This window comes from Anopheles gambiae, chromosome 3, assembly GCF_943734735.2.
Source record: "Anopheles gambiae chromosome 3, idAnoGambNW_F1_1, whole genome shotgun sequence".
Lineage (NCBI taxonomy): Eukaryota > Metazoa > Arthropoda > Insecta > Diptera > Culicidae > Anopheles > Anopheles gambiae.
In genome coordinates, this window is record NC_064602.1 from 4,719,369 (window position 1) to 4,744,999 (window position 25,631).

Here is a 25,631-nt window from a genome sequence, read left to right on the forward strand (position 1 = left end):
CGGCATTGGAGCCATCTTATCTAAAAAGCGACGCCAAAAGCTGCTCATGACATTCATTCCTCAGCTCTCGAGCACTCTTTTTAGGCTAATCGAAATTATCAAATCGTTTTGCTCCACTTCCGGCATCCGCAAGTGGGGGCGAGGGGAGCATTAGCCGGGCGCAAAAGAAGTTTTGTTGCCATCCCAGGACTAGGCCGAAAGGATGCAACTTTTCCGTTCGAATAATTATCGAAAGACATAAAACCGTTCTAAATCCATCGATAGAGCGGGGGGGGGAACGATTTTACCCGTCCTTTGAAAAATTCAATCAATCGCTTTCATTAAGCCAATTCGCTCACCTGCTTCCCGTGCGCCCCTTTAGCGCCCAGCAAGCTCATAAAGCGTGTAATTTCACCATGGTTGGTGTGGGTGTGGGACTTTTTCCATTCGTTTTTTTCTCTCTCTCTGCTGCAAGCCCTCTCACATGTACCGGGATCCGTTTGTTCGGTTGGCTGGATATAAAATTTTAGTCAAACCACCATTCCATTATTTAACTCGAAATGGGGACAGGTCGGTCGGGTCTGTCGGGCAGAGCAGCAGCACAACAACGCAACACACCGGGCCCAATACAATTACAATAACCGATCGGGTAATAATCATCGTACCGGGTTCCACTAAATTTGTGCTCATTTCTGCTTCGATAGAAAAGCCACCATCGCTGCCATCTAATCGGGCAGTCGGGGGTATTGTTTTTTTTCCTCTCTAACAAAAAAGCAGGCAAACGGTAGGGAAAAATTTAATCGATTTTCTAATTAAAACAACAGCCGTGTATGGTTGGACCCCTTTGCTTCATTCCCTCCATCCTCCCCCCCAAATGTTCCCGTTTAGACTCAAAGCCTACGCCTGATTGCAAATGAATAAATCCATTCCGAACTTACCCCGTCGCCTCCCGCCTGCCTTTGCCTTATCCAAGCAGCTTATCGGGTTGACGATGACGTTGGGACAGCATTGAACATTGAACTGCTTTGCAACTAGATTTATGATGTTTTGCAACATATTTTTATGCTTTTATCGACTGGTGTTTTTTTTTTGCTCGCTGCCGATGTAACGGACGAACCGTGTACGGCCATGTTCATCCAAGTCGGGAAAACTTGTTTAATTACACTCATCCAGTCCTACCGAACGGGCGGTTTATTGTGGGGAGAAAGTGGTGAGCTGTGGAATTCACATTGATTTGCCGATATTAGTTTTTTTTTTTGCACTTAGGAAAAAAGAGACAAAACATATCGCTCCATAACATAACATAACATTATTAGCAGAAATGGAACGATTCGAACGAGAGACACGTGGCCTTGCGCGTGAAGTACTGTGCGCCTCCATTTCGGGGGAAATATAAGTGAATAAATGTAATTCTTTCGACATACATTGGGCTGGATGTCGAAAAAGAAATTATCGTTGACATTTTTTATAGTTCCAATAAAACTATTTCCAGTGCCAAATAGCAGAATCGACAGTTACAAGCTCAATTGATCATGCCTTAACATCTCAAAAAAGCATTTTCTCGTACAACCTTTCAACTTCAATTTCTGCATCTGGTTAGTTTGTTTAGATAATTGATTTTGATATAGAACAGCCTCCATACATTTATCTCTTTTATTTGTATGGAAATTCAATCGCAGTATCGTTTGTTTAGAGTAGACACTCGTTTGTTTTGCAACTAAATCTTTCTCAATACTCTTCCTACTTTTTTCTAATACTCACACAATACCAACAACCTATCTAGCTATCAAGTGAAGCAATAAAACGAATACGCTTCGCTTCTACTCTCGCGCCTCCGGTGTAATCATACTAGCGATGTTAACGACCGAAACGTACCGATTAATACCGATCGTCAGTGTTTAATAATGATTTCTGATTGTTCAGCATCGTAATTATTAATATTTACTTAACTTAAACATTCCTTTAGTTTTGGGTTTTTGAAATGTATCGTTAGTTTACTATATATTTCTTTTGCTTTCTTTGGTTTTGTTTTTGTTATGTATGGGTCCCGTTCCTTTTACTGACATTCATTTTTATTTTCATCATTTCATATCCCGTTGGACTATTAAGCTTTCTCATTTGTTTTGTTTTGTTCCACTTATTTAGTGTGTGCTTATGTTTTTTGTTTCTCCTCACGCGTGTGTTTGTTTCATTATTATTTATTTATTTAGATTTTACTTCCTCGTTCTCTCCTCTCTCTCTCTCTCTCTCTGTAATATACGCAATAACTTCGATCCTTCCCTCGATTGGTCTCAATTGGTTTATCACATACAGATATGCAACAAATGAATATAGATTAACACAATGCACCCACACACACACATACTCTTTCCACCCACTACTACCGTCTCGCAATGTTTTAGTCCCCCTGTAAGCCATCCTGCACAAAATTTATTAACCTGCATACTAAATTTCACTCACCTCTCGCAAGCACGTGAGCATCGACCCCAAGCCTAGTTAGCGTCCCGCACACTTATACACCATACCTTACCAGCACAGCACAATCTTGCTCTCCCCAGCCCAGGCTGTACTTTTTGTTTCATTTTCAAAAATAAAATTTTCTTTTTGAACTTCCCTTCATACGAGCGATCTCGCTTGACGAGATCGAGCAAATGATCGCCATTTTACCGAGCTACAAACATGCACACGCACACAGCCAGACCGGTCCAAACTCACTACATTACGGTGATTAGGAAGCTAACGGCACGTTAGCAAAGGGCAAAGCTTCCCACATACGAAAGCAAACTGCATACAAAATTGATCGTTGTACTAATAAAACACTGAAAAACAAAGGCAAAAACTAACACACGAAAAATGTCAAGCTTAGTTACTAACGATGAGTAGCGTGCAATCAAAATTTCACACAATCAAACGAGTAAAATTGTACTCAAAACACATTGAAAATAGTTTAGATTAAGAAGAAACATTGGATACAACCAAAATCAAAATAAAATGGAACAAGTAAAAAGCGCTGTTCTAAAAACAACAAAAAAAGATTAGGACAATCATTAGGACAGTTTTGCAAAGCAGTGCCCCGAGAATACGTGTCTTTTATGTGTTTTGCATTGTTTTCCTGTCCCTTAATTCGGAGCTATTTACGGTTTCATTTCTTTTCCTTTTTCGCATATGTCCTATAAAAGTATTTTCCTTTTTTGTTGTTGTTGAGAGTAAAATTTATATTCGTTTCTTCCTATCACCTTTGTGTTTTGCCCCAGAATTTCCACCTCAATCAATGCGCTTCCTTCGCTACTGTGTCCGTGTTCTAATGCGTGTGTGTATGTGTGTGTGCGTGGGAGGGTATGTGTGCCTTTAGGTCGTCTGTACGTTGCTAGCAAACGTACAGGAATGGAACGCATCCAAATCAAAAATATACAACCGTTCTTGCACCACCAACAAAACCCGGCAGAACTGTTCGGCATTGGCATTCACAGCATTCGGGGTTTTCCCACCAAACCAATTGGCTACAATGTGCAGGACAGGGCGCAATATACCAAACCTATTTTCCAAGAAATCGGACACTAAAATTTATAATTGGATTTAAAAAAACGCAAAAAAAAACTACAATTATTGAACAAAATTTATCCAAATTATGTCCTACAGCATAACATCGAAAACCTCTACTACGGCTGCTATTAGACCAAAAGACAGCACCAAAATTTTCGATACGCATATAGAAAACATGCATCATCGTCAGCGAGAGGGACAGCATTTGCAAACAAGAAAAAAAAAACATTCATTTCATTATTCTCATGTTTGTTTTGCGCAGCGATAGTATTACTTTCGCTCACTCATCCAGCGTGTTTGAACTAAGTTTCATTTCGCATTAGGTTCTATTATTTTCCCCTCCAAATTGTTTTGTTTTTTTCACTGTCCCGTTTTGCATATGTATCTCGTTCTGTTCGTTTATCGTTTTCTGTTATCTCGGTCATGCGTGTGTGTTTGTTATATTTTATGTTTTTAATAAGTGTGCGTATGTGTCCTTGTTTCGTTTCCCGTTTTATGATTTCGTTTCGTTGTGTAAGCTTTCCGTTTCGCCTTATAGTACATCCTTATCGTTTAGTAAGCTAGTAAGGAACGTTTAAATAGATAAATATTAATAATGAACGTATGTTACGTGGAATGAAGACGGGCAAGAATGATGTATTGCAAAATACAACCAACACCAACAGCAACAAAAAAACGCAACAAAGAAGTATCATTCCACTGTATTGCGCATGAATGGCCGTGATCTTGTGATGATTGTGTAATGATTTCTTTACCCTATCCTGCCCGTCCACACGGTTAACTCGATTGGCATAAACAAATCAAAATCGGCATCAAAATTCACCCACACTGAAAATACGAATCGTACTTAATGGCACACAGACAAACAATTCGCCAGCTGGGGAGCGATGGAATTCGCCAACAATCTGAAACCCCTCTAAAAAAAACCAAACCAAAACAAAACCAAAAGCATGTGCCATAAAGCTACGGTGTCTGCCAAAAAGCAAGCCTGTGTGTGGACGGGAATGTGAAAAAAAGCGGCAGGCAACACGATCGTAAAGCGAAAATTAATCACACAACATCAGATCAATTCGATCCGGCCAGACAACGGCAGCACAAAAAAAAACAAAACAAAAAACCATTCGTACATATTCGGGCGATCAGAAATCATCATTGTTCAAACACTGTGCACCCGAGTTGGGCGCGTGGTACTGAGCGGCAAAATCGTATCGCGATCAAAGATAAAATAAAACATGACGAATACAAAACACATTTCACCCTCCCTACCACCCTTCAAACTCTTCTCTCTTGCCATCTCTGCATCCAACCACCCTGAAACCAATGACGCTAATACAAACACGATTGCAGATGCGCGGCAACATTGCGACGCGTTGATAAAGGAGGAGATCGATGAGCCGCCGCGAAATGACGCATCGCAGCATCATCGGGCCGGCATACTCGAACCCGACCGGGCAGCGGGCAGCCGGAGACGGGGGCGCGATCACGAGCAGAACGGGCTCGATTGCACCTCCGGCAGCCGGCACCAGCTGCAGCAGCAGCAGCAGCAGCAACAGCAGCAGCAGCAACAGCACCGTCGCTTTGCCAAGCGCTTCAAACGTCACCATCCGGAGGTGGCCGAGAATCTGCAGCGGCGATCTCACCCCGTGGCCTCACCGTCGATCTCGATGCGCTCGGACGAAACGTTCGAGGAGCAGCCGGACGATGGCCGCGGTCAGCGTGCGAGCATAAACGGCCCGTCCGTGCTCGATGACGTAAGGGAGGCGCTCGCCCTGCGACGGTCCACTGCGACAAACCACACCGAAGTGCCAGCTCGGCAAAAGCCGACCTACAGTGACGGAGAGGAGGAGGAGGAGGAGGACGACGACGACGAGGAGAACAATGGCAATGGGGAGCGGCGCGTGCCGGCGGCTAGCCACGCCACACCCGACAATGGTGGCTTGCGGACGCCCTTGCGCGACGAGGACGACGAGGATGAGGAAGACATCGACGGTGGAAGCGAAGAGAACGAGCTCGATCTGAAGGTGGACGGACGGCTGTCCGCCATCGCCACCACGCTCGACAGCGAGTATCACAAGCGGATGGCGGCTGCTGGGGTGCTAGCGGCAGCCGCCGCTGCCAGTGCCAGTGCGCTGGGTGATGCCGGTAGTGAGCAGGCGGCGGCCGATTTCTTTGCCGCCCATCACAAGGCCGGCACGCACGAGCTCGCCCTCAAGCAACACTTCCTCAACGAGAAGGTTCGGCTGCAGGCGCTGCTGCAGCGGCAGGCTCAGCAGCACCAGCACCACCACCAGAAGCTGGCCGGCTTTTTGCTGTCGACGGCCAGCACACCGCCAACACCTACCCTCACACCAACGAACGTGCTCAATCTTGGCCAGTCGGGCGGCGGCTCCGATCACCAGCGCGGTGGATCAGCGTCTCCGGCGGCAGCCGCTGGCGGGCGTTCGTCCGTCGCCGCTGGTAACGATTCCGGGAGCGGCAAATCATCCAACAGCAAGCAACAGCCCGCCTGCAGCTCTTCGCCATCGTCGGCCTCTTCGGCGGCTGCCGTAGCTGCTGCAGCCGCCGCTGCTGATCGGTTGTTTGCAGCCGCCTACAGCAACAGTGCCAACGCGTCCAATGCTGGAGGCGGCAGTAACGGCGGCAATGGCAGTGGAAGCTCCTCCAACGTGGCCTCGGGTAGCGCGGGTAATGGGCAGGTTTATCTGCTGCCCTGCCCACTGTGCGAGGTGCCGCTGGAGCCGCGCGTTTTCCGCCAGCATCTCGATCGGCACTATCCGCGCGACAGTCCGGTCTGTCCGGTGATTCAGTGCGGTCGCCGCTTCGCTCATCCCAACTCGGTGCGCAACCATATGCGGCTGAAGCACACGAACCAGTGGGCCCAGATGAAGGCGATGCGATCCTCGGGCGGTCCCTTTACGGGCATACCGTGAGACTTGGGGGAAGGAAACATTCCTGAACGGGGAGGATAAAGACACTGTACTGAGTTCGTTTCCCTCCTTACACTCTTTCCATTCCAAGGTTTGATTATTTCACCATACGTAAAGTGATTTGAAAGACTCGCGTGTTTTTTTATTCTTGCTCCCTTTGCAAAGTGGTAGCCCCCAACGGGCCACTATTGAGCTAATATAGTGCAGCAGCAGCTGAGTGACCAGCGCGGTCCTAATTATTGAAAGATTTCTATACATATTATCACTAGGTATTACGAAAAAGGTTCGCTAGCGATACGCGTGAGTGTCCTAAACTAACTAAAGTTCCTAAAGAAATTAAAGTAAACAACACAACACAAAAACCAAAACAAGCAAACAAACACAGCGACACACAAATGAGGCGTGATTGAAACGTTTAAATCAAGGCTATGGAGTAGTGTACATCGGAAACAAGAATCAGGAAAAAACAGTTGTTACATTTTTCTCGCAACACAAGAAAACCATGCATTCAGTATTGTTTAAGGATAAAAGCTACGGGGAAACAGTAGCGAAAAAAGGAACGAGAAACAGCGTAAGCCACAACTAACACAAACTAACACGGAAAATATGCATACTATTCAAACACAGACAAAACAACACTAGCTTATGATAAAACACTACAAATGTTTACAAACAGTCAAACTGTTCCGTTTAAGCAACACACACACACACACACAAGCAACGTTTTCTTTTCCTCTAGTCCTCTGTTTCGGTTCTTCGGTACAAATTGTGTTGCTTTAAGGGCGAATTGCCCCATATCTCATCTCGTTTCTTTATAAGAACAGTATTAGTAGCAAGGAAAGGTTGGGGGTCGTTTAGAATTGGATTAGAAAGTTGTACACAAACTACACCACATAGCAGGCGAGATGCTTCTAAAATGGATTGAAATGAAACACTTTAAACGACACAGCAGCAGCAGCAGCAGCATCAGCAGCCGCCGCTGCCTGTCGAATATTAATATTTGTTATTTATTTCCACCTCACGCAACAGGCTAGAAGAGAGGCTAGACAGAACTAGACTAGCGTTCGTTGAATGTAAATGCTTTGGTGAAACTAGCAACAGGGCGCATTGTGAGAAGGGCGCAGGGCTTTACTTTAAATCTCACTCAAGTATTTTGATTCCGAAAGCAAGTAAAAGCATTACATACAGAGACATATATACCGACAGATAATGCCATAATGGAAAGCGGTTTCCTGATGTGATCGGGAAACCGTACCTTATACTTTCTAGTGTTTGATTAACCTGCAAAACGCAAGTAAAACGAAAACTGAGCAAAGATAAAACGATAAAGGTTCCTACTAAGATATAAAATTTAAAAGTTTATTAATACAAATGGCGAAAGGAAACGGCAACGCGTGTTCCGTAGCATCATCGAAATTGGCTGCAGAAAGTCCCCCCACTTTGAAGGTGCGCAAAACGTACCAGATGTCAAACCGATAATTAACCAGTTTAAGGCTCACTGTGCTAGTGAGCAGTAAAGTAAATACACATTCCCCAACCAACCAACAGTTGCAGAACATAAGTATGAAATAATAATCACAAAACAAAAAACGGCCTTATAGGTTAGTTGTTGCAATAGAGGTTCTGTCGCCAGGCATTGGAATATACACCCTGGTCGACTGGTAGGCGATACCGCATCACTAGAGCAAACACTTTAAACCCCCCCCCCCCAAAAGAGACGCGGCGAAGAAAGCAAAGGAAGGAGAGGAACATTGGCAGCGGGAATTAGAATTACACGGCAGATAATTTTGTTTTGTTTGCAAATAGCTCGTCTAGTTGCGTGGTGGTACCATGCATACCTTAAGCGTACCAGTACAACTTCTGCCCAGTCACGACGGTTGATAGTTCCATTAGTTGGAGCCTTCGCCTCCGTCTACCCTCCCTAGTTCGGTACACTACTTTCAGCGCCGTCCGTCAAGAATATTGCGGTGATGCCGGGGTTCTTGGCGATCGTTTTTGCCTCGCCCCAAAAACTGCTATTTCCCCCCATCGATGGGTACTTTAACGGGGAGGGGGGTGATGTTGTGATGCCACACCTAGAATAATTTTTCACCAAACCCAACAGCCCGACGGCCCCCATCCGTCGAAAAGTAAAGTCAAACAGTAATCATCATCATCAACGCCACTTCGGTCCCAGGACTCTTTCCTTCCTTCCACGTTCGCCGGGCGCCCGGGATGGGGCAATAGGCTGTGTTACTCAAGAAAAGACACCTTCACCACACCAGCACCACCAACAAACGTACGAAAAAAGCTGCTAAACTAATTACAGCGATCGTGCGTTGTGGTGTGTCCAATTAATGGACGAACCGTTACGAAACGACCTTCACACCCTCGAGCCCGCGTGGGCCGCATATACGCATACTACTCACTACTTGCTCACTATCGGTAATTATCGGCTTGACATAAATTGAGCTTCGGTTTTTATTTTCCTGCTTAGCGCATTTCTTTGTTCGGGGCATTTTGTTGTTTATCTTGGGTGATTAGAATGGGCGCGCTCGAATTAGGAAAATGGAATTAAGGCAAACGGCAGACAGACTCACCTCGCAAAAAATCGTTCCGAAAACGTTTAAACAACTGCATAAGCCAAGGAAAAATGGAAACACAAACATGCGGATAATATTTAAGGCAAACGCTAAACACCGAAACCAATACAAACACAGAACGCTCGCTCGTTTGGGTTTGACCATTTCGTTCCTCTACTTTGCCATTTGATGTAGTATAATTTTAGAGTGTAAGAAGTGTGACGCTACGTTCTTTTGAGTGCACTGCAAACGCTCCTGCTGCGGGAAAAAGCAGTCTATTTCCAATGCTACACAGCCAACGGTTCTTAGGTTTAGGATTGATTGACTTTTTTTCACAGTTTAACCGTGGTTTTGGTTTACATTTTGCAAAGAATTATACAATAGTTGCACTATTACACAGCTACACCTGTGAACACATTAAACCAGGCAGGCTTTTACTACACACAGTCACACACACACACCGATAAACAAAACGATATAAAACCAGTCGCGCTTTAAAGTAAATTGCCGAAGCAGAAGTGGAAAACATAGTGGAAACATGCATATGCTAAAGAAAGATCTAACAAGTATACAACTATATTTAGCGCCATATTACAGCTAAGCGAGTAGAATGCTAAACAAGCGAACAGAAAGGAACGCAAAAGAAAGCAAAAGGAAACAACAGACAGACAAAGTGTGTAAAATGAACCCGAAAAACGCAGCACATTGGTTACCTGTAAAACATAAGTGAACAAACAAACAAACAAACAAGTTGGTAGTTTTGTATAAGAAGGAAGATATAAAAGCAGTAAAAGCTTACACAGCCAAAACGCAAACACTAAATGCAAACTAAATGCAAACGGTGAGAGGTGAGATCAACGATCTACAGGTAACGATCTCGAAGAGGATTTACAGAAAAATAAAACAAAAATACACCACACAAACACGTATAATATAAACACAACACACTCACACACACATACACACAAACAATGTAAAAACAAACACTAGCTCGTTGCATTCGTATGAAAGGAAGTGTGAAGCTTAACATAAGCGTGCGGGAGAATGATGATAAGAAAATAAAAATGGCAACCAGAAGAACAGATGAATAAGACACGAACCCTGTCGTTTTCTTTCTTATTCATGGTTTTCCATTCCCTACCTCTTCTTCTTACCCGTTTTAAGAATGGTTTAAGGTGTATTGTTTATCTCTTCAAAACTTTAGCTTAGCTTTATTTTAACTCCCTAAAAGCCTAACTATTTAGAACAAAACACTCACACTTAATCCGGTCTATTATACTAATACAAGCGATCGTACATGATCGTGTTGCGTTAATGTACTACTTGCTGCTACTAAACTTTCTTGACTCCTGTTTGCCGCTCAGTGCGAAACGTTACTTATTTTTCTCCCCGTTTTCCTTTTACACCTACCTCGCGGCATAGTTAGGCAAGCTTGTGTTGTTTGATTTGATTTATTTTACTTTATTTTTCCCGTTTCTCTCTTCTCTCTCTCTCTTTCTCTCTCTCCCCATCATGGCATCCCGTTTTTCCCCCCAAAAACGGCACTTAACGGTTGTAATTACAGTTTCTCGCCGTTCTCTAGAAATGCGCGTCCGTGCAACGGATCCACGGCCCTGCCCGAAGTGCGGCAAGATCTACCGGTCGGCACACACGCTGCGCACCCATCTGGAGGACAAGCACACGGTCTGCCCGGGCTATCGGTGCGTGCTGTGCGGCACGGTCGCCAAGTCGCGCAACTCGCTCCATTCGCACATGTCCCGCCAGCACCGCGGCATCTCAACGAAGGATCTGCCGGTACTGCCGATGCCCAGCCCGTTCGATCCGGAGCTCGCGTCACGCCTGCTGGCCAAGGCGGGTGTGAAGATTTCGCCGGCCGAGCTGCGCGCCCGTGCCTCACCGACCGGCACGCGACGCAACGATGGCATGAAGCTGGAGCTACGGTCCGGCGAGGGTGGTGAAGACTTTGACGATCCGGAAGATCTGACCATGTCGCAGAGCAGTCACAGCGAGACGCAACGGCGCTTCCACGAAAGCATGATGGGAATGTCACCGACGGGTAAGTTGGGAGGTTTTTACGTTTTACGGCTGTTGTGGGGCAATCGCTCCGCCGCGTTGTTTGTTCTGGCTGATGGTGGAATCTCCCTACAATTGCAGGCTTCAATCATCTCAACTCGACCACCATCACGCGTGTGCGACCAGGCGAAGGAACACCCAAGCTGGGACTGGATGGACTGGGACGTGACGGAGGCAATGGAAACGGTGGACAAGGCAACGGAGGGCCCGGTGGTAATGGAAACGGAGGCAATGGAATGGGCGGTGCGGATCGTCATGGAGGCGGTGGTGGTGGTGGTGGACCGGGTGGTCCGATGAATCACATGCAAGCGAACCCAACCGGATCGGCCATCTTGGACACTTATTTGCAGTTTATCACCGAGAATGCTTTTGGTAAGTGGGAAACCTTAAAATCCAGTAGGAATCCTATTCTAACGAATGTTTCATCATCCCTGCAGGTATGAGTGGCATGACACAGGAGCAGGCGGCGGCAGCAGCACTGCAAGCAGCCAAAATTGCACACCTCAAGACGCTCGGTCACAATCTCGACCAGCTACCGCCAGGATTCCTACCTCCCCAGCTCGATCTGACCAAGCTGACGAGCAATAACAACCAGAACAACCCGGACCTATCGTCGCTGGCAAAGCTGCAGTCCTCCCCGAACGTAACGATCGAACCGACGGGCACGGGGAACCGTACCAACGAAACCGATCGTCTACTACAAACGAGCAACCATCAGAAGCTTCTAGCACTCGCCGCCAGCGGTGCTGGTGGCGGTCCCGGTGGTAACGGTGGCAACCATGGACTGAACAACAACAACAGCATACTGAACAGTGATGCGATCCGGCGCGGCAGCTCCTCCGAACCGATGGATCTCGGGCTGGACGGGTCCGGTGCGCACGATGACGACGGTAACAGTTCGGCCGACGAGCGAAACTACTCGGACGACGAAAGCATCGCCACACACTAAAACGGGGTAGCCCCCGTTTGCCGTCCACTCCACGACCTCATGGAAGTACCATTTCCTTTATGCCATTTACTATACAACTTAAAGCAACTTACCACCGGATCGGCCTCGTTGGACGCATTTTTACCACCACTGTTACCACACCAGCGCCACACCCCTCTTCGGCGGGTTGATTTGAAGAACGAAGCGGACAACTCACACCCGTGTGTATACTGCAGCCCGGAGTTCGATCTGTTCTGCCACGCAAGTAACACATCGAAGTCCGAGAAATTCATTGTGCCATCGTGTTAAGATAGCTTGAGTGGGGCGGGACGCATCTCCAGCAGTATAATCGGGCTGTTGGGACGCCCCACGCCTCCCCATATATCCCCCATATCGATGTGAAGAAGCGGAGCAGCCAACAAGCAAGCTCCCCTCAGACGTAACGCGGTTTCCCACACTCGGTCGGTCGGTTCGACTTGGTTCCCCGTCTCTACTACTATAGTTTGTTTTGTAGTAAAACAAATCGCAACAGATCGTACACTACTCGGGGTTCAAATTAGTGCGTAAGGCTGTAGCAGGAAACCCTGTTTGCAACAGCAAACAGAAAAAAAAGCAACCGAAATACCTCAGACTAAGCGAAAGTCACACAGCTCTTTTACACGTGTAATAAGCAGATACAGCATTGCAATTCGACGGCGTGGAGGACGGCCTCCCGTTGCACCCAGTCTACCTCAAAGAAGCGGCAACGGCCCGCACAAGACACTTAACCGTTTTACCTCTGAAATGCTAGTGAAGTAATATGAATACGAGTTTTAACTACTGATCCTAACCTTTACCTGAGAACAAAGTAACTACACGAACAAACCGGTAGACTAAAGCCGACTACATCGTAAGCACAACTACGTAGGAAGTGTAACATCCTGTAACTTAAAGTATACTACTATCACTACCTCTACCGCGACACCTACCACTCTCTCTTGTATACGTCTTGACAGATACCCTTCCGTGTGCAACGTTTCACCACAAAAGCAGTGGGAAGGAAGCACTGTCCGGGACAGTGTAGTGCGCGCTACCCATTACTATCTGTACGATGCTATACGATTTTTGTAAGCCGAACGGCAAACAAAATGCAATCGAAAACGCCATACCCAGCATACATACCGGAATACGAAAATATCACGAGCAACCGAATGTATACTAAACCACTGTTTCCTAGTGTAACGGGAGCAGGAAACGGGCCGAAAGGACGACAGGATCGAGATACGAGTCACTATTTTGTATTGACACCATTACCGCACCCTTTCCTAAAACACCTTGTTCCCCTCCTCACCCCCCCAAGAACAGGTTGAATAGTTGTCCATTTCTTCCTGCTTTGGGTGAGAGGAGGTTGTTATTTGTTTTTTTGTTTTGTTTTTATGTAGTGTTTCACATACACATACACCGTGCGATACGAATATTGTTTGATTGTCATAAACCCCTGCCTCCACATGGCTTGGAGGGGGGTGAATATTATCATATATACGAAACACGTTATACGAAACCTTTCCCCCTGTTCTTAAAAGTGCACGATTTCAAACGGGAAGAGGATTTCCTAATCCTACGGATGATTGCCAGGAAAGCAACGCCAGCGCCGCCAAAAATATCATTAGCGCGATGGCGAATTGTTTTCCACGAGGCAAACCCCCTTCCCCTCCTCCCGAACAACAAAAGCTATACGATCATACACAGTCACAACAAAGCTGGATACGATAATCGATAGAGGAAAGCGTTGTTGCGGTGAGCGCCCAAAGCTCCTGCTACTCCGCGCGTATACGTTTACACACTCGCTGTATACTGAAATATGGAACAAAAGCATGGTACAGAATTACGTACCAGCATTACGATTTATCATGGAAACTTTGCAATATCACTTGAAGTATACTTTAACCCGTAAAACCGCGGATGCGTCTACCACACCTGGTACGCGGGGTAAGAAACGAATGAACCGGTGGAGCCACATTCAAACACACCAACAAATCAAGAGTACAATTGAGCCCCCCTGTTTATTTGCCCTTTGCTTCCTTCAAAGGAGAGCTTTCGAAGGTTCTCACTCTCTTTCTCTCTTTAGCCCAGTAAAATACCCTAAATACCGACCCCAAAAGAAAGGGCGACCTTTTTACTACCTCATCAACGTAGCGTTAACTATCTAGTAGTAATACCTCCGTTTTACCAACGGGCGCGATCGATCGGAGTTTCCGTCGTTCGATTAGTCATGTAAGATGATCAGTGAATCGCTACTACAAATGGAGATGCCACACTTACCTCCTGTCTGCTACCGAAGCGTGTAGTAATAGCATGGCAATTATACCTCTACCTACATATACCATACACATATATGCATATACCATACCAAGCAAACGAGCAAGCCAGCCAGCCAGCCAGCCAGCGCTTGAATACTCTGTCAGGGTGGCGCACATTACTGAAAACTGAAGCAAAAGGAGTCGCTTTAATAGTTTAAGAGCACACCATCCAACCAACCATAGACGGGATGTTAATTTCTCAGGGAGTTTTTTGTTTTGCTTTTATTTTATGTTCTCTCACTCTATAACTTACTATTGACTGTAGCATTACCACACCAACCATATACAACACACAAACCAGATGTGCAACAGAAAACGGGTAAACGACTAATGTTTAAGCAGATGGTGTTATGAAGATTTGACAGTTCTTATTAAGTTTTTTTATATATATTTTCTTTACCATTGTGTTTCCGTTTTGTTTTACGTTCGATTGAAACACTCACATAGAGGAAGCATTTGCAACATGCCATCAGTTCTTTTTTATCAGGCTGGTAACGCAAACAGAAATACCTCAACGTAGATGCAGACAGTGCATGTAAGAGAAGGAAAAAGGGAGAGAATTTGTAATATAAAACATTAGAACATGGTAACAAATACTATATACGGTTGAATACGGTAGTAAATGATGGTGAAAGCAAACTGTACTAAAGTAAGCAAGTAGACAGTACAGAAAACAAATAGCACAAGGGGCAGATTAGTAGACGCGTACTTATTCGTTCGAAGTCGAATATAAAGCTAAACATATGAAAGCTGGCAGGATGAGCACACTCAATGCGTGACTGTAAATATTATTAATATTGAGAAGGTGGCAGAGCAGCAAAATTGAGTATAAAATTAAGAAATTCTAATGCTCCAATGGGAATGGGTTGCCCAACAACTGAATCTCCACTGCGAACGTTGAATCTGATTTGAAAACAAAAGGAGACAAGAGTGATAACGAATAGTAGCACGGCGGGCAAACACACAAAACTAAAAAAGATTCCGTTAACGATTGAAGCGTCAACAAGCGACGAACCTTTGATCGTCCAGTAGGAATTGTTTTTTTTTTCTTCCTGTAAGTTGTTTTCCTTATTAATTTTTGCTTTCATTTATTTGTATTCCCACTCACACAAAGGGACGGGGATAGCAGAGTATTAAAACAATCAAAATTACATATTAGTTGAGCTGGCCCGAGCTGGCAACAAACATACAAAACAAACAAATCGTCCATAGCGATGTAAAAAACGCAAACGTACGATAGGAAATGTGGAAATTCAATGAATTTTGTTTAGGGGTTTGAACATATGCAAAACTACGCGAGTTACGAGTTACGACTATTATTAGCATCCTTTATTTTCGGTTTTACGTCACGTACTTAAATGCTAAAGCGAGTAATGGCATTACACAATTCGCGCGACGTTACGTCTTGCAGCATAACAAAAAGGGTTTTAATTTTTGAAGCGGTTCTATTTCTGTTCTAAAATTTGTTTCCTACAAAAAAATCCTTCCCCAATTACATCTTGTTATTTATATCGGTGTTGCTTCTAGTGGGCATGATTAAAGAGGAAGAAATTTATAAACCCTTTTGTTAAGATTAAGAACAAACTACAAAGTCAAGCATAAAATAGGGTGTATGTGTGTGTGTGTTGCTAGATAATGAAATATTATTAGTCGAAAATAAAAGTATAAGAAGTACTAATATATCGCGAAAGTAAGGAATGATGGTTACTTGCAGCATTACAAACTTATTAATGAAATGGAGAACAAAACTAGGCAATGGAAGAGGTAGAAATTTAGCGATCTGCTTAGATGGAAAACGTGAAAGTTGTTAACTGTTTGATGAAGCTGTTTTACATTCACATACACACACACAGACTCACAAAACCAATTGTGGGGTGATCCCAATACTATTAACTCATTAGAATAGTGTTGATACAGGCGGGTTGAACAAACAAACGATAAGAAACGATCGCAAACTTACTTGTAAGAGGAACATGGATTTTTGATACACACACACACACACAGCATCAAATAGAACAAAAGTAGTTAATATAAAAACAAAACAACAACATGCTTGTATAAGAAAGGATACCCGCGGAGATGCAAAACAAGCAGAGGAAAAAAGGAGAAACACATTATACCGGTATTAGTAATACGAAACCCTCTCTCTCTTTTCCCTCTATCATTTTGTGTCTCATTAGTGGTTAAGTACTATTATGCTATTATTGAACTTTGTTCATTCTTTTTTAAGTTTTTTTGTACACTTTTTCCTTCGATAAGGTATCGTTTTTTTTTTTCTTCGGCGGAAAATATATTTAAAAACTTTAAAATCATTTGTTTGTTCCTTATTTTATTTTGATAATGTTTATTTTACTTCCCTTTCTGTTTCGTTTGTTTCGTTTATTCGTGACCAGTGTTTTTTTATTTGATTATTTGATTTTTTAGCATACAATATAGGGCGTGCCTTTTTTCAACGACGGCAGTAACAAATTACAACCAACTGCAAGCGCTTGACTCCATCTGCAGCTTCAGAAAGATTGCATTCATTTGAATATTTACTCCTAGCAAGGCAAGAGTTGCATGTACAAGTTCCTACAAAGTAGTCCGGAGATAGTCGACCAGTATGGATGCGGAATTGAGACAAAATCCAACACATAACTACTATTCAACACATAGCATAGCAGTAGAAAAGAATGAACATTATGTAAAAAGAATATTCCAAATTTTACCTCTATTAGAAAAGTTTCATATTGGCTAAAGACATACAAGTGCAATACTTTTCATTCTTGACCGATGGTTTGAAATCATAATCACCATTGATCGAACGTTTATAAACAGCACACACACGCATACAACATCTTTAGACGACTGTAAGGCGATTGTTAAGGAAATCGTCTGAGTCTGTGTGTATTTAAAGAGACAATAATCGGAAGTTAAGCGAACAATTGCAAACAAAATTCACACACACACAACAAGAAATAAATACACTTTAGCCGAAACAGCATAACATTGTGCAACCAGTAGATATAATGATTTTGAGATATTAATATTACACCCTACCGGATCATGCGAACCGGCAAATCACCCCAAACAGCAAACGCATATGTAGATTTTCGTACTCAAAGAGCCACGTCTTTGATGAACAGTATAAACAAAAAAAAACCAATCGTATTTTGATCACAAGATTAAGCAAAAACAAATGCCTCTAAAACAATTGTTACAACTAGTGAATAATTATAACGGCAATGATATGTAGCGATGATGAAGGTTGCTGGTATTAAGATGTATGGATTACACGTAAAGTGCAAACGTAGAACCGTAGTTAAAGCTCCATTTGACACATTTAAACTATAATAACACATCCCATTCCAGCACTCTCTCGCCTAACCGTGTGCGAAGGTGTGATTCAACAAAAGATCAATTTATGGTACAACACACGCTCTGTGGGAAATATTAATAATAATAGTGCAAAACAAAACCAAGGGACGATGCAGAAAGTCACCTTACTTAGTAGAAACCATTTTGTGAAATCAACATACAAAATTAAGATAAATGCGTAACGTGCAAAGCTTATTTATGTATTGATGAGTAACATTTCTGATCCCATGGCCGAATTGGAAAAAGGAAAAATGGAAACGTAAGCGAAAGCAAAATCACATTAGTGAGTGAGGGAATCGGAGCTATAGATAAAATGGTTAGTAGACAAGATTGTACTAGTATTCAAAGTTTTGGTTTTCTTTTCGTTTCATTTGTTTCTTCTTACTATTATCGCAGCCAAGGCCAGCCAAGCTTCCCCCGTGTAACAATCGCTTCGAGCAACAGACGGCGTAACAAGCTAATCAAGCTAGTAAGTCATTATTGTAACTTATGAACAAGACTACTCTAAAGCGCCCCCAATGAAAAGTATGATTCAAATAAAGTAATATAAAGCAAACGTTGGTGTTGTATTATTTGCGGTATACTTATTATTAAGGCCGGGCTACATTGATCGTACTTTCTGGCGTAATTTTGATTTTCACTAGCGCCCCTAACCGCAAAATCCGGTTTTCGCCGCGATTCTCGACCAAGCGAAAATAAAAATTATACCATTTGTATGGGGCGAACACACACACACAAATTATGGTGGCTGATTATGGATGGGAAGATTATGGTTCTGTCTTCTGTTTCGCTCTCGCTCACAGACGATGGTGTCCCATCGCATTCTCACCATGTTATAAGCGCAAAGGTGTGGTTGTTGCTGCTCTTTCTCGCTCGTGAGGGAGTTTTCTTTCTCCTTGTTATTCCCATGTGTGGCATCGGCTGGGAACGATCATCATCCTCCTGATCCGTTAGTTAGTTAAATGTAAATTGTTAGAAGCAATGGCTGTGGCACATCCAATGCTGCACAAATTTGTGCACGTTTATGTGCCACGCTGTATGGACAACGTTTTGGCTAGCACAACAACACAATTTAGCTACACAGCCCGGCCTTTGGTCCTGAATTTAAACAAAAACCTAAAGCACATGTATGATGTTGTGTGTAGATTTGGATCATTTTATACGGACGAGCAACAATTAAATGCCACATATTGTATACCCTTTAAACTAAACGGCAGAATGCATTTTAAACGTCATTCTGCTGCTCTATTCGACATGCACACAGGTTCATTGAACGCATGCTGTGATTAAACCGTTTCCTACGAGCCAGACGAGTTCGATTCTCATCCGGACCATTCCTCATATTTGAAGAATTTACCATCCGATAACATGGTTTTAGTAAGGTCAAGAAGCCGTTACAGCCCGGTCCACAGTATTGGTCGTTACGTCAAAGAAGAAGAAACTGTGTACGGGAGGATGTGGCTTGAATTGCTGCGCTAAGCCTCGGCTCGTAAGGGATGCAAGATCACCTGTACAACAAAGAGATCAGGAAGATGGCAGGGAGCTGTGTGGGGTCTTATCGGCCATGGGCTTCAATCGATCACGTGGCTCCACGGAGCGCTGGTATGTGGTCAGCGAGTGCAGTATGTAGTGGGAGCAACGAGTTCGAGTCGGCCCAAATGATCCGGATCGTTTACGGATGGTTCCCACCCGGTAGGACGATCCGCACCCAGTGTCGGATTAACAGGTGTAGAGGCCCTAAGCGGTCACACGAATGTGTCGAGCGAGTCGATTTTACTTTTGAGCGGGGGCCCCACACGGCCGCTTTATTTGCGTACTGGCAGTGGCGAATCTAACGGAAGGCGGACTAGACGGTCGCCTGGGGCCCCGCCGGTTTAGGGGCTCCGTAGTTCGCTAGTCTATAGTATGCCTATGCACAGAGTACTAGCGACAAGGGCCCCCGGAGGGATGGACGTTGGGGCCCCGAGGCTGGCGAATCATTTGCACACTTCCCTTCCCCCCCCCCCCCCAGCAATTTTTTTTTTCACGTTTACTGTTAAATATCCCTACAGCAAGCAGTGCCGAAACCCCCCCCCCCCCGCCCCCCACCCTTAGAACACCATTTACAGGGGGCCTCAACTCGTCTTATCGCCTAGAGCCCCCCCAATACCCTTTATCCGCCACTGTGTACTGGTTAATCCGCCCTGTCCGTACCTTGTATACTAAACTATGCTAGCCTTATCGAACAGCAACATGAATCAAAAAGGAAAAAAAAAGGGAAGGGAGTATGGAAATGGTGGGCAAACAAGAAGGGAAGGAGGAGCGGGAAGGGTGATAGTCGAAGAGGTGAGATGAAAAGATGAAAGCGTGGGTTGTGTGCAGCAGCGCACATTGTTCCGGAGCGACGATGGGCTCTAAACAATGGGGGACGAGAGCGAAGCGAGCTGGAGGGGGAGCGGGAAGGACATACAGGAAGGGAGCAACATGCATTTTTTGTAAGTAAATGTTCTTCCTTCCAGCCACACTTTGAAAAGAGATTTCTGTTAAAAATGAAATCAAAAATATTGTCTACATCAATCTTATGAGCGGAGGATCGTAGAAGGTTTATTTATCTTTTTCTTATTTTACACAACAATCTTTGTTTTTCTTTCTGCCTCAACCACTCTTGAGAGCGGATCTCCTGTTTTTCTTCATCTTGGCGTAACGCCCTGCGCGATCATGCCGGCAGCCGGATAGTCAGCCCATACGAGGATTGAACCGAAGACGAGTATGTTGTTAAGTTGTACGAGTTGACGTTACTAATTGATTTACCCATAGCGGGATAGCCAGTCCTGAGCCGGACCATACGGGGCTTGAACCTAGGACGGTTATGTTGTGGTATTGTGTTCGGGTATCACGACAACGAGGGGAAGCCGAAACCAACCAAGCAATCCATAGAATGTGGGGATGCGTGGAGCACCTTGGTGTGTAAAAGGTCCGGCTGCATCGCCGGCATTTGAGGCTCCCGGGGGCCGGTCGCCACAGCCAATCCCCGAGCGCAGCCGCAGCGCTATCGACAATACATGCAGCATAAACGTTACTTACGCATGCTGTGTCAATGGCGTGTTCAGCGACGGGCTAGAACACAACTCTCTATGCCACCCGCCAGGCAGCAACATGACCGCGCCGCACCATCCGCAACGATGATGCGTCTCCAAAAAAGGCGAGAGAAGGAGCAAGCCAGGCAACGCGAGCGAGCGACGCGTGCGCCAGCCATGTCGAGGCGGGGCCTTCCTCGCTTACAGCATCGAGCGAGAGGCGGGGGAGACGTTCCTTTCTCTCTTCCGAAGAGTAAACCCCGGTAATAAGGAAGAAGACAGTACAATATGCATTCTTACTTGTAATCCCCATTGGTAGGGAAGGAGGGAGGGAGAGGGGTAGGGGAGGATTGGATGGGTTTGAGCATTATTGATAAAAAAGTTATAAATGGAAAGACAATGTGTGTTCAATGATAACATTCCTCATTTGAACATTTGCCTTTCCGTTGAGTTTAACTAAGCATTGGTTGGCTTCACATATGCGTACTAGTGCATTGATAATTGTCCTTTGATTGCTTCTTCTTTTTTGTTGCACAAGCGCAACTAACTGCACTAACAAACAATATAAAACCACTACGAAGCATGCATTCAATCGATCCGGCAAATAGCTCGATCGGTAAATCGATTCCATCCACACGACAACTTGCGCGGTGATCAAATCCAGATTCGAACGACGGCGCGAGCCAACGCGCCAAAAAAAACGGGAAGGAAAAAAACAAAAACCATGCAAAGCGCTCACACAAGGTCAAGCATTCGCCAATAGCCGCTGGGAGAAAGAGGGGAATGAAGGAGGTGATGGAAAGCGACGTCACACAAAGCGACTGTGATCTGGTAGAACGGATAAAGAAGACAGCAGACAAGCGTTATCACTCCCACCACTAGCAGCATATGAACAGCTGGTGTGATCGCCACAACCGACAACCAAGGAAGGAGTAAGGGGGGGAGGGCAAGAATCATCTTTTTCTAGCCATCTATAAAATTTATTTTTTGTGGCTGCTATTCTATACAACAACCCAAAATCAGCAAAACCACCCATAATTTTGATGTTTTTCGCCGTGAAATCTATTTCAAAAATTCGCTTGGTCGAGTAAACTATTTAACTCGACGTAGACTCGACGTCCTGTCGACGTTCACTCGACGTCTACTCGACGTCGTACATTTTATAGCAACGGCGGATTTTGCGGGTTGGGGCATCTGGCGGCGGCTGACCGAAGCATTTTGCCAAACAATTTGGAGCCGCTCCAGAAAATACGTTAATTTTCCATGTTTTTTACTTAAATCGGAGGAGAAAAGTTTTGTAAAACGTAGATACACATGTCTTGCACGCATTGCATCCATTTTTGCAATGGAAAACGATGGAAAAACTACTTAATTTTGAGATCCGACAGGTCCATTCCCTCGATGACCAAAAAAAGCTTTCACCAGCCGCCACCAGATGCGCTAGTGAAAAACAAAATTACGCGTGCGAGTACGATCAATGTAGCCCGGCCTTTACAGGTTCTGTCACTATTTTCGCTCATTTATAATGGTTAACTGAAGCATCTGTTCACACTCGTTTTTCCCCGCAGTAAAATTAAAATTTTCATCTCTTTTGTCCTTTTCAACGGGCAACAGTACTTGAAACGTTACAGAAATTTCAATTTCCATCGATTTTCCAATAAGAATCTGTTAAGCGTCTATTAGCAGGCCCTGTCAGACGTAAGACGTTTGTGCAAAATTCCGCTGCTTGGGAACGGGAATCGTAAACGTCAACGTAAAACACAAATATTTACGTTTTAAGCTGGTGAAGAAAATCTTCTCCTAATCTTCTCCTCTGTACAGTATTTGTGAACAACTGTTGTGGTGGTGCATCGAGGGCAAGAAAATGTTCCGCTCGGCAACAGCATCCTCCCTTGCGTCACGGTTTTTCATTTCCATCAATCATCCTCGAATAGCGCCCCTGACGATACCGCTCGCGTCGTTCACGAATCACGCCCCGATCCCGGCAAATGGAACAAATCATCTCCACCAGAACGGCAGCAGCAAGGACGATTACAATCGGCGCAAGCAACGTACCGCCGGGCCACTGCACTTCATCGCTGCGAGTTCTTTCCTATCGTGGTTTAGCAAAAAGTCCGACGATGAAAACACGCCCGAAAGTCAGCTGATTACCATTATCAAACGCTCCATCCTATCGATACAGAAGGAAGAGTATCAGAAGGCGGAACAGATGCTGCATCTCGCCCTCAAGATGGCGCAAGATCTGCAGAGCAAGGATGGCATCACGTACATCTACGACATCATGGCAAACCTTGCGATGGAGGTGGGGGATTTTGCCAAGGCCGAAAAACTGTTCGTCAACGTTATGCAGCGCCTGTTTTCGGACGGATTTTTGGAGGATCACATCAAAATGCTACACATCAGCTCAAAGGTGGCGCATCTCGCGCAACTGCAAGGGCATTTGGATAAGGCCGCGCAAGGGTTCGAGTGGACGCTGGCCAAGCTGGAGGAGAAACTGAAACAGCTGGGCGATGACAACGGGAAGGAAATCCGGGAGCTGTGGGGAATCACTAAGAACTGGTACGCGCAGCTGCTGATGGAGAGTAAGCGCTTTGCGGAAGCGAAGCAAGCGTTCCTGCAGGCGTACGAAGCGTACACCGAGATACACGGCATGCTAACGGAGGAGGGACTGACGATACTGAACAATCTCAGTGTCGCATGCTCTAACGTAAGTTGCCTTTAAGGGGTGAGAATCTAATGTCCAAAAATGTTAACTGACCTTTTTCCCTGAATTACAGCTTGAAGACTACGCTTCGGCTGAACGGTTTCTCAAAGAGGCCATTGCACTAGCCGCCCAAATCCCGGATCTCTCCGAAGCGGGTGTGTACAAGGCAAACTTGGGGCTACTTTACCTGCAACAGGGACTGCTCCGGCAAGCGTCCGAGTTCTGCACCTTTGCCTGGCGCTACGGAAAGCAGCACAAGCACGAAGAGACTGTACAACAGGCAAGCTACTGTCTGGAGCAAATTAAAGCGATGGAAAAGTAAGACCTTTTAAAGGACACTTCGATGCACGATGTTGTGGACACACTGACAACACAGCCTACTGTTGCTATAGAGGAATGGCACGTTCCTTACTTACTCTCCCCTGTTGATGAACTTTGTTACCTTAATTATTGTTCGAAGATTAAAATAAATTGTGTACAACAAGATTTCGATCGCCTGCGGGCGATATGAAGAAGATGTTTAAACTGTTATGCTTATCGTTTATTATAATTATTGCTATCTCTACCAAAAAACACACACACGTTGGAAACACTGCACTGCTGAATATGGTGCGCATTATCATGCCGCTTAAAGCAAATCTTCCATTTCGCGCATAAACTGTAAATACGCATCGTCCTTGGTTGGCTTCGATGGATCCGCCGCAACCGTACGCGGATCGTGCTGATCGTGTACCGGCCGGGCCGGTGGTTTCGCCTTCCGCACATCGTCCTTTTTCGCACGCAGCGCGCTCGGCACGAACCGGGTAACGTCTGCGCTGAGATTGCGGATCTGCGGTTTCGCCGAAATGGTGGCACTTTTGGGATCCTTCTGCTGGAGCAGCTGCTGCTGCTGCTGTTGCTGGGCCTGCTGGTGCAGCTGCATGTTGCGCTGCTGCTGGATGTGCTTGGGCGGAGGGCCGGCCGGTGGTCCCGGCGGCATGCGGATGCCCATGCGCGGTGGCATAACCGGGGGCGGTCCACCCGGGATACCGGGTCGGCCGGGCATACGCAAACCGGCGGGCATACCGCCCATACCGGGTGGCCGCAGTGGTGGTGGCCGTATCATGAGCGATTGCATCGAACCGGGCGGGCCCGGCATTGGGATGGAGGATGGCATTGGCATGAACTTTGGCATCGCTGCATCCGGCGCCGGGGCCGGGTTGGGTAGCGGCGGTGCCGATGGGGTCGGAATAGAGGAAAGCGAGGGTGTGTCGTGGGTCGATTGTTCCTTCTTCTTCTGTACGCTTTCCATCTCCTTCATAAAATCGTCAATGTTTTGCCCGGAAAGGGCAAGCATCTTCTGCTGTACGGTGTTCGGTTGCTTTACCGTCTTCTCACCGTCCGATTCTTCCGTGTTGTCCTTCGAATCACCGTCGTCATAGAACTTGACGCTCTTTTGCGTTTCCGCGTGGAAGTTCTCCAGATCGAAGTCCAGCTCGGGCATGTCGAACAGATCGGGCGGTGGCCCCGGTGGACAGCCCGGTATGTCGTCATCGTCATCGACCGGTTCCGTCGGTTCGATTGGGTTTTCGACCGGTTTCTTCAGCAGCGGGGCCGGTGGCGGGATGCTACGCAGCGGCGGAACAATACTGGGCGGTGCCACGCTCGGTGGCATCGGTATGCGCGGGATGGACAGGGGTGTAGGTGTTTCCGTCGCCGACGGCAGTGGAATATCGTCCACCTGCACCTGCTCCGCGTGGCGCACGCTTTCGTAGTACTGGATGCGTTTGTTGCGCCGCTTTTCATAGTCCACCTCCTTGCGCTTCAAGTCCGCCCACAGCTCCGGATCGTCCGCCTGGTACAGGCGCATCACACGGTCCAGCGTTTCCTTCAGCTTTTTGCGCTTCTCCTTCAGCACCTTCTCGTTCAGGGGCGATGGTTGATACACGTTGAACTCCATCTCGTCGATCTTTTCCATCTCCTCGATTAGCTGCGCCGGGTCCTTGCCTTTCAGCACGGCCGCCCGGACCATCTGGCGCTGCTTTTTGTTCTTCTTCAGCTCCTTCTTGCGCGCCTCCTTGCGGGCCTGATCCGTCGGGTTCATGTACTTACCACTCTTGGTGGTGTTGATCGAACGGCGACCCATTTCGCAAGTGTCGGGAGGGCGTTTTTGACTAAGTATTAA

General features: G+C 45.7%; 3 protein-coding genes across 9 annotated transcripts in view; 2 read left to right on the forward strand and 1 right to left on the reverse strand.

Moving 5' to 3' along the window:
* Window positions 1-16,662, forward strand: part of LOC3291640 (protein abrupt) — a 109,725-nt gene extending 93,063 nt beyond the window's left edge. For 4 of the 7 annotated variants that reach the window (XM_061653642.1, XM_061653641.1, XM_061653640.1 and 1 more), the window contains one exon: window positions 4,870-7,071. In XM_061653642.1, the coding sequence (XP_061509626.1) occupies window positions 4,870-6,452 (1,583 nt within the window). In that variant the 3' untranslated portion in view covers window positions 6,453-7,071. Of the gene's footprint in view, window positions 1-4,869; window positions 7,072-10,574; window positions 11,067-11,164; window positions 11,456-11,520 lie in introns of those variants that run through there. The other 3 variants (XM_061653644.1, XM_061653646.1, XM_061653645.1) reach the window with 3 other exon arrangements.
* A 5,849-nt stretch (window positions 16,663-22,511) lies between these two features.
* Window positions 22,512-23,992, forward strand: LOC1277919 (tetratricopeptide repeat protein 19 homolog, mitochondrial). Its single transcript, XM_317429.5, has 2 exons — window positions 22,512-23,470; window positions 23,541-23,992. The coding sequence occupies exons 1-2, from the start codon at window positions 22,628-22,630 to the stop codon at window positions 23,787-23,789; spliced, it is 1,092 nt and encodes a 363-aa protein (XP_317429.5). The 5' UTR covers window positions 22,512-22,627; the 3' UTR covers window positions 23,790-23,992.
* Window positions 23,987-25,592, reverse strand: LOC133392846 (WW domain-binding protein 11). The gene has a single exon (XM_061654941.1). The coding sequence runs from the start codon at window positions 25,590-25,592 to the stop codon at window positions 24,096-24,098; it is 1,497 nt and encodes a 498-aa protein (XP_061510925.1). The 3' UTR covers window positions 23,987-24,095.
* Between the last annotated feature and the right edge of the window lie 39 nt (window positions 25,593-25,631).

Coding starts and splice junctions, on each gene's coding strand:
- LOC1277919 (XM_317429.5), top strand. CDS start 22,628: ATGTTCCGCTCGGCAACAGCATCCTCCCTTGCGTCACGGTTTTTCATT. Junction 23,471..23,540: donor TCAGTGTCGCATGCTCTAAC/GTAAGTTGCCTT, acceptor CCTGAATTACAG/CTTGAAGACTACGCTTCGGC.
- LOC133392846 (XM_061654941.1), bottom strand. CDS start 25,592: ATGGGTCGCCGTTCGATCAACACCACCAAGAGTGGTAAGTACATGAAC.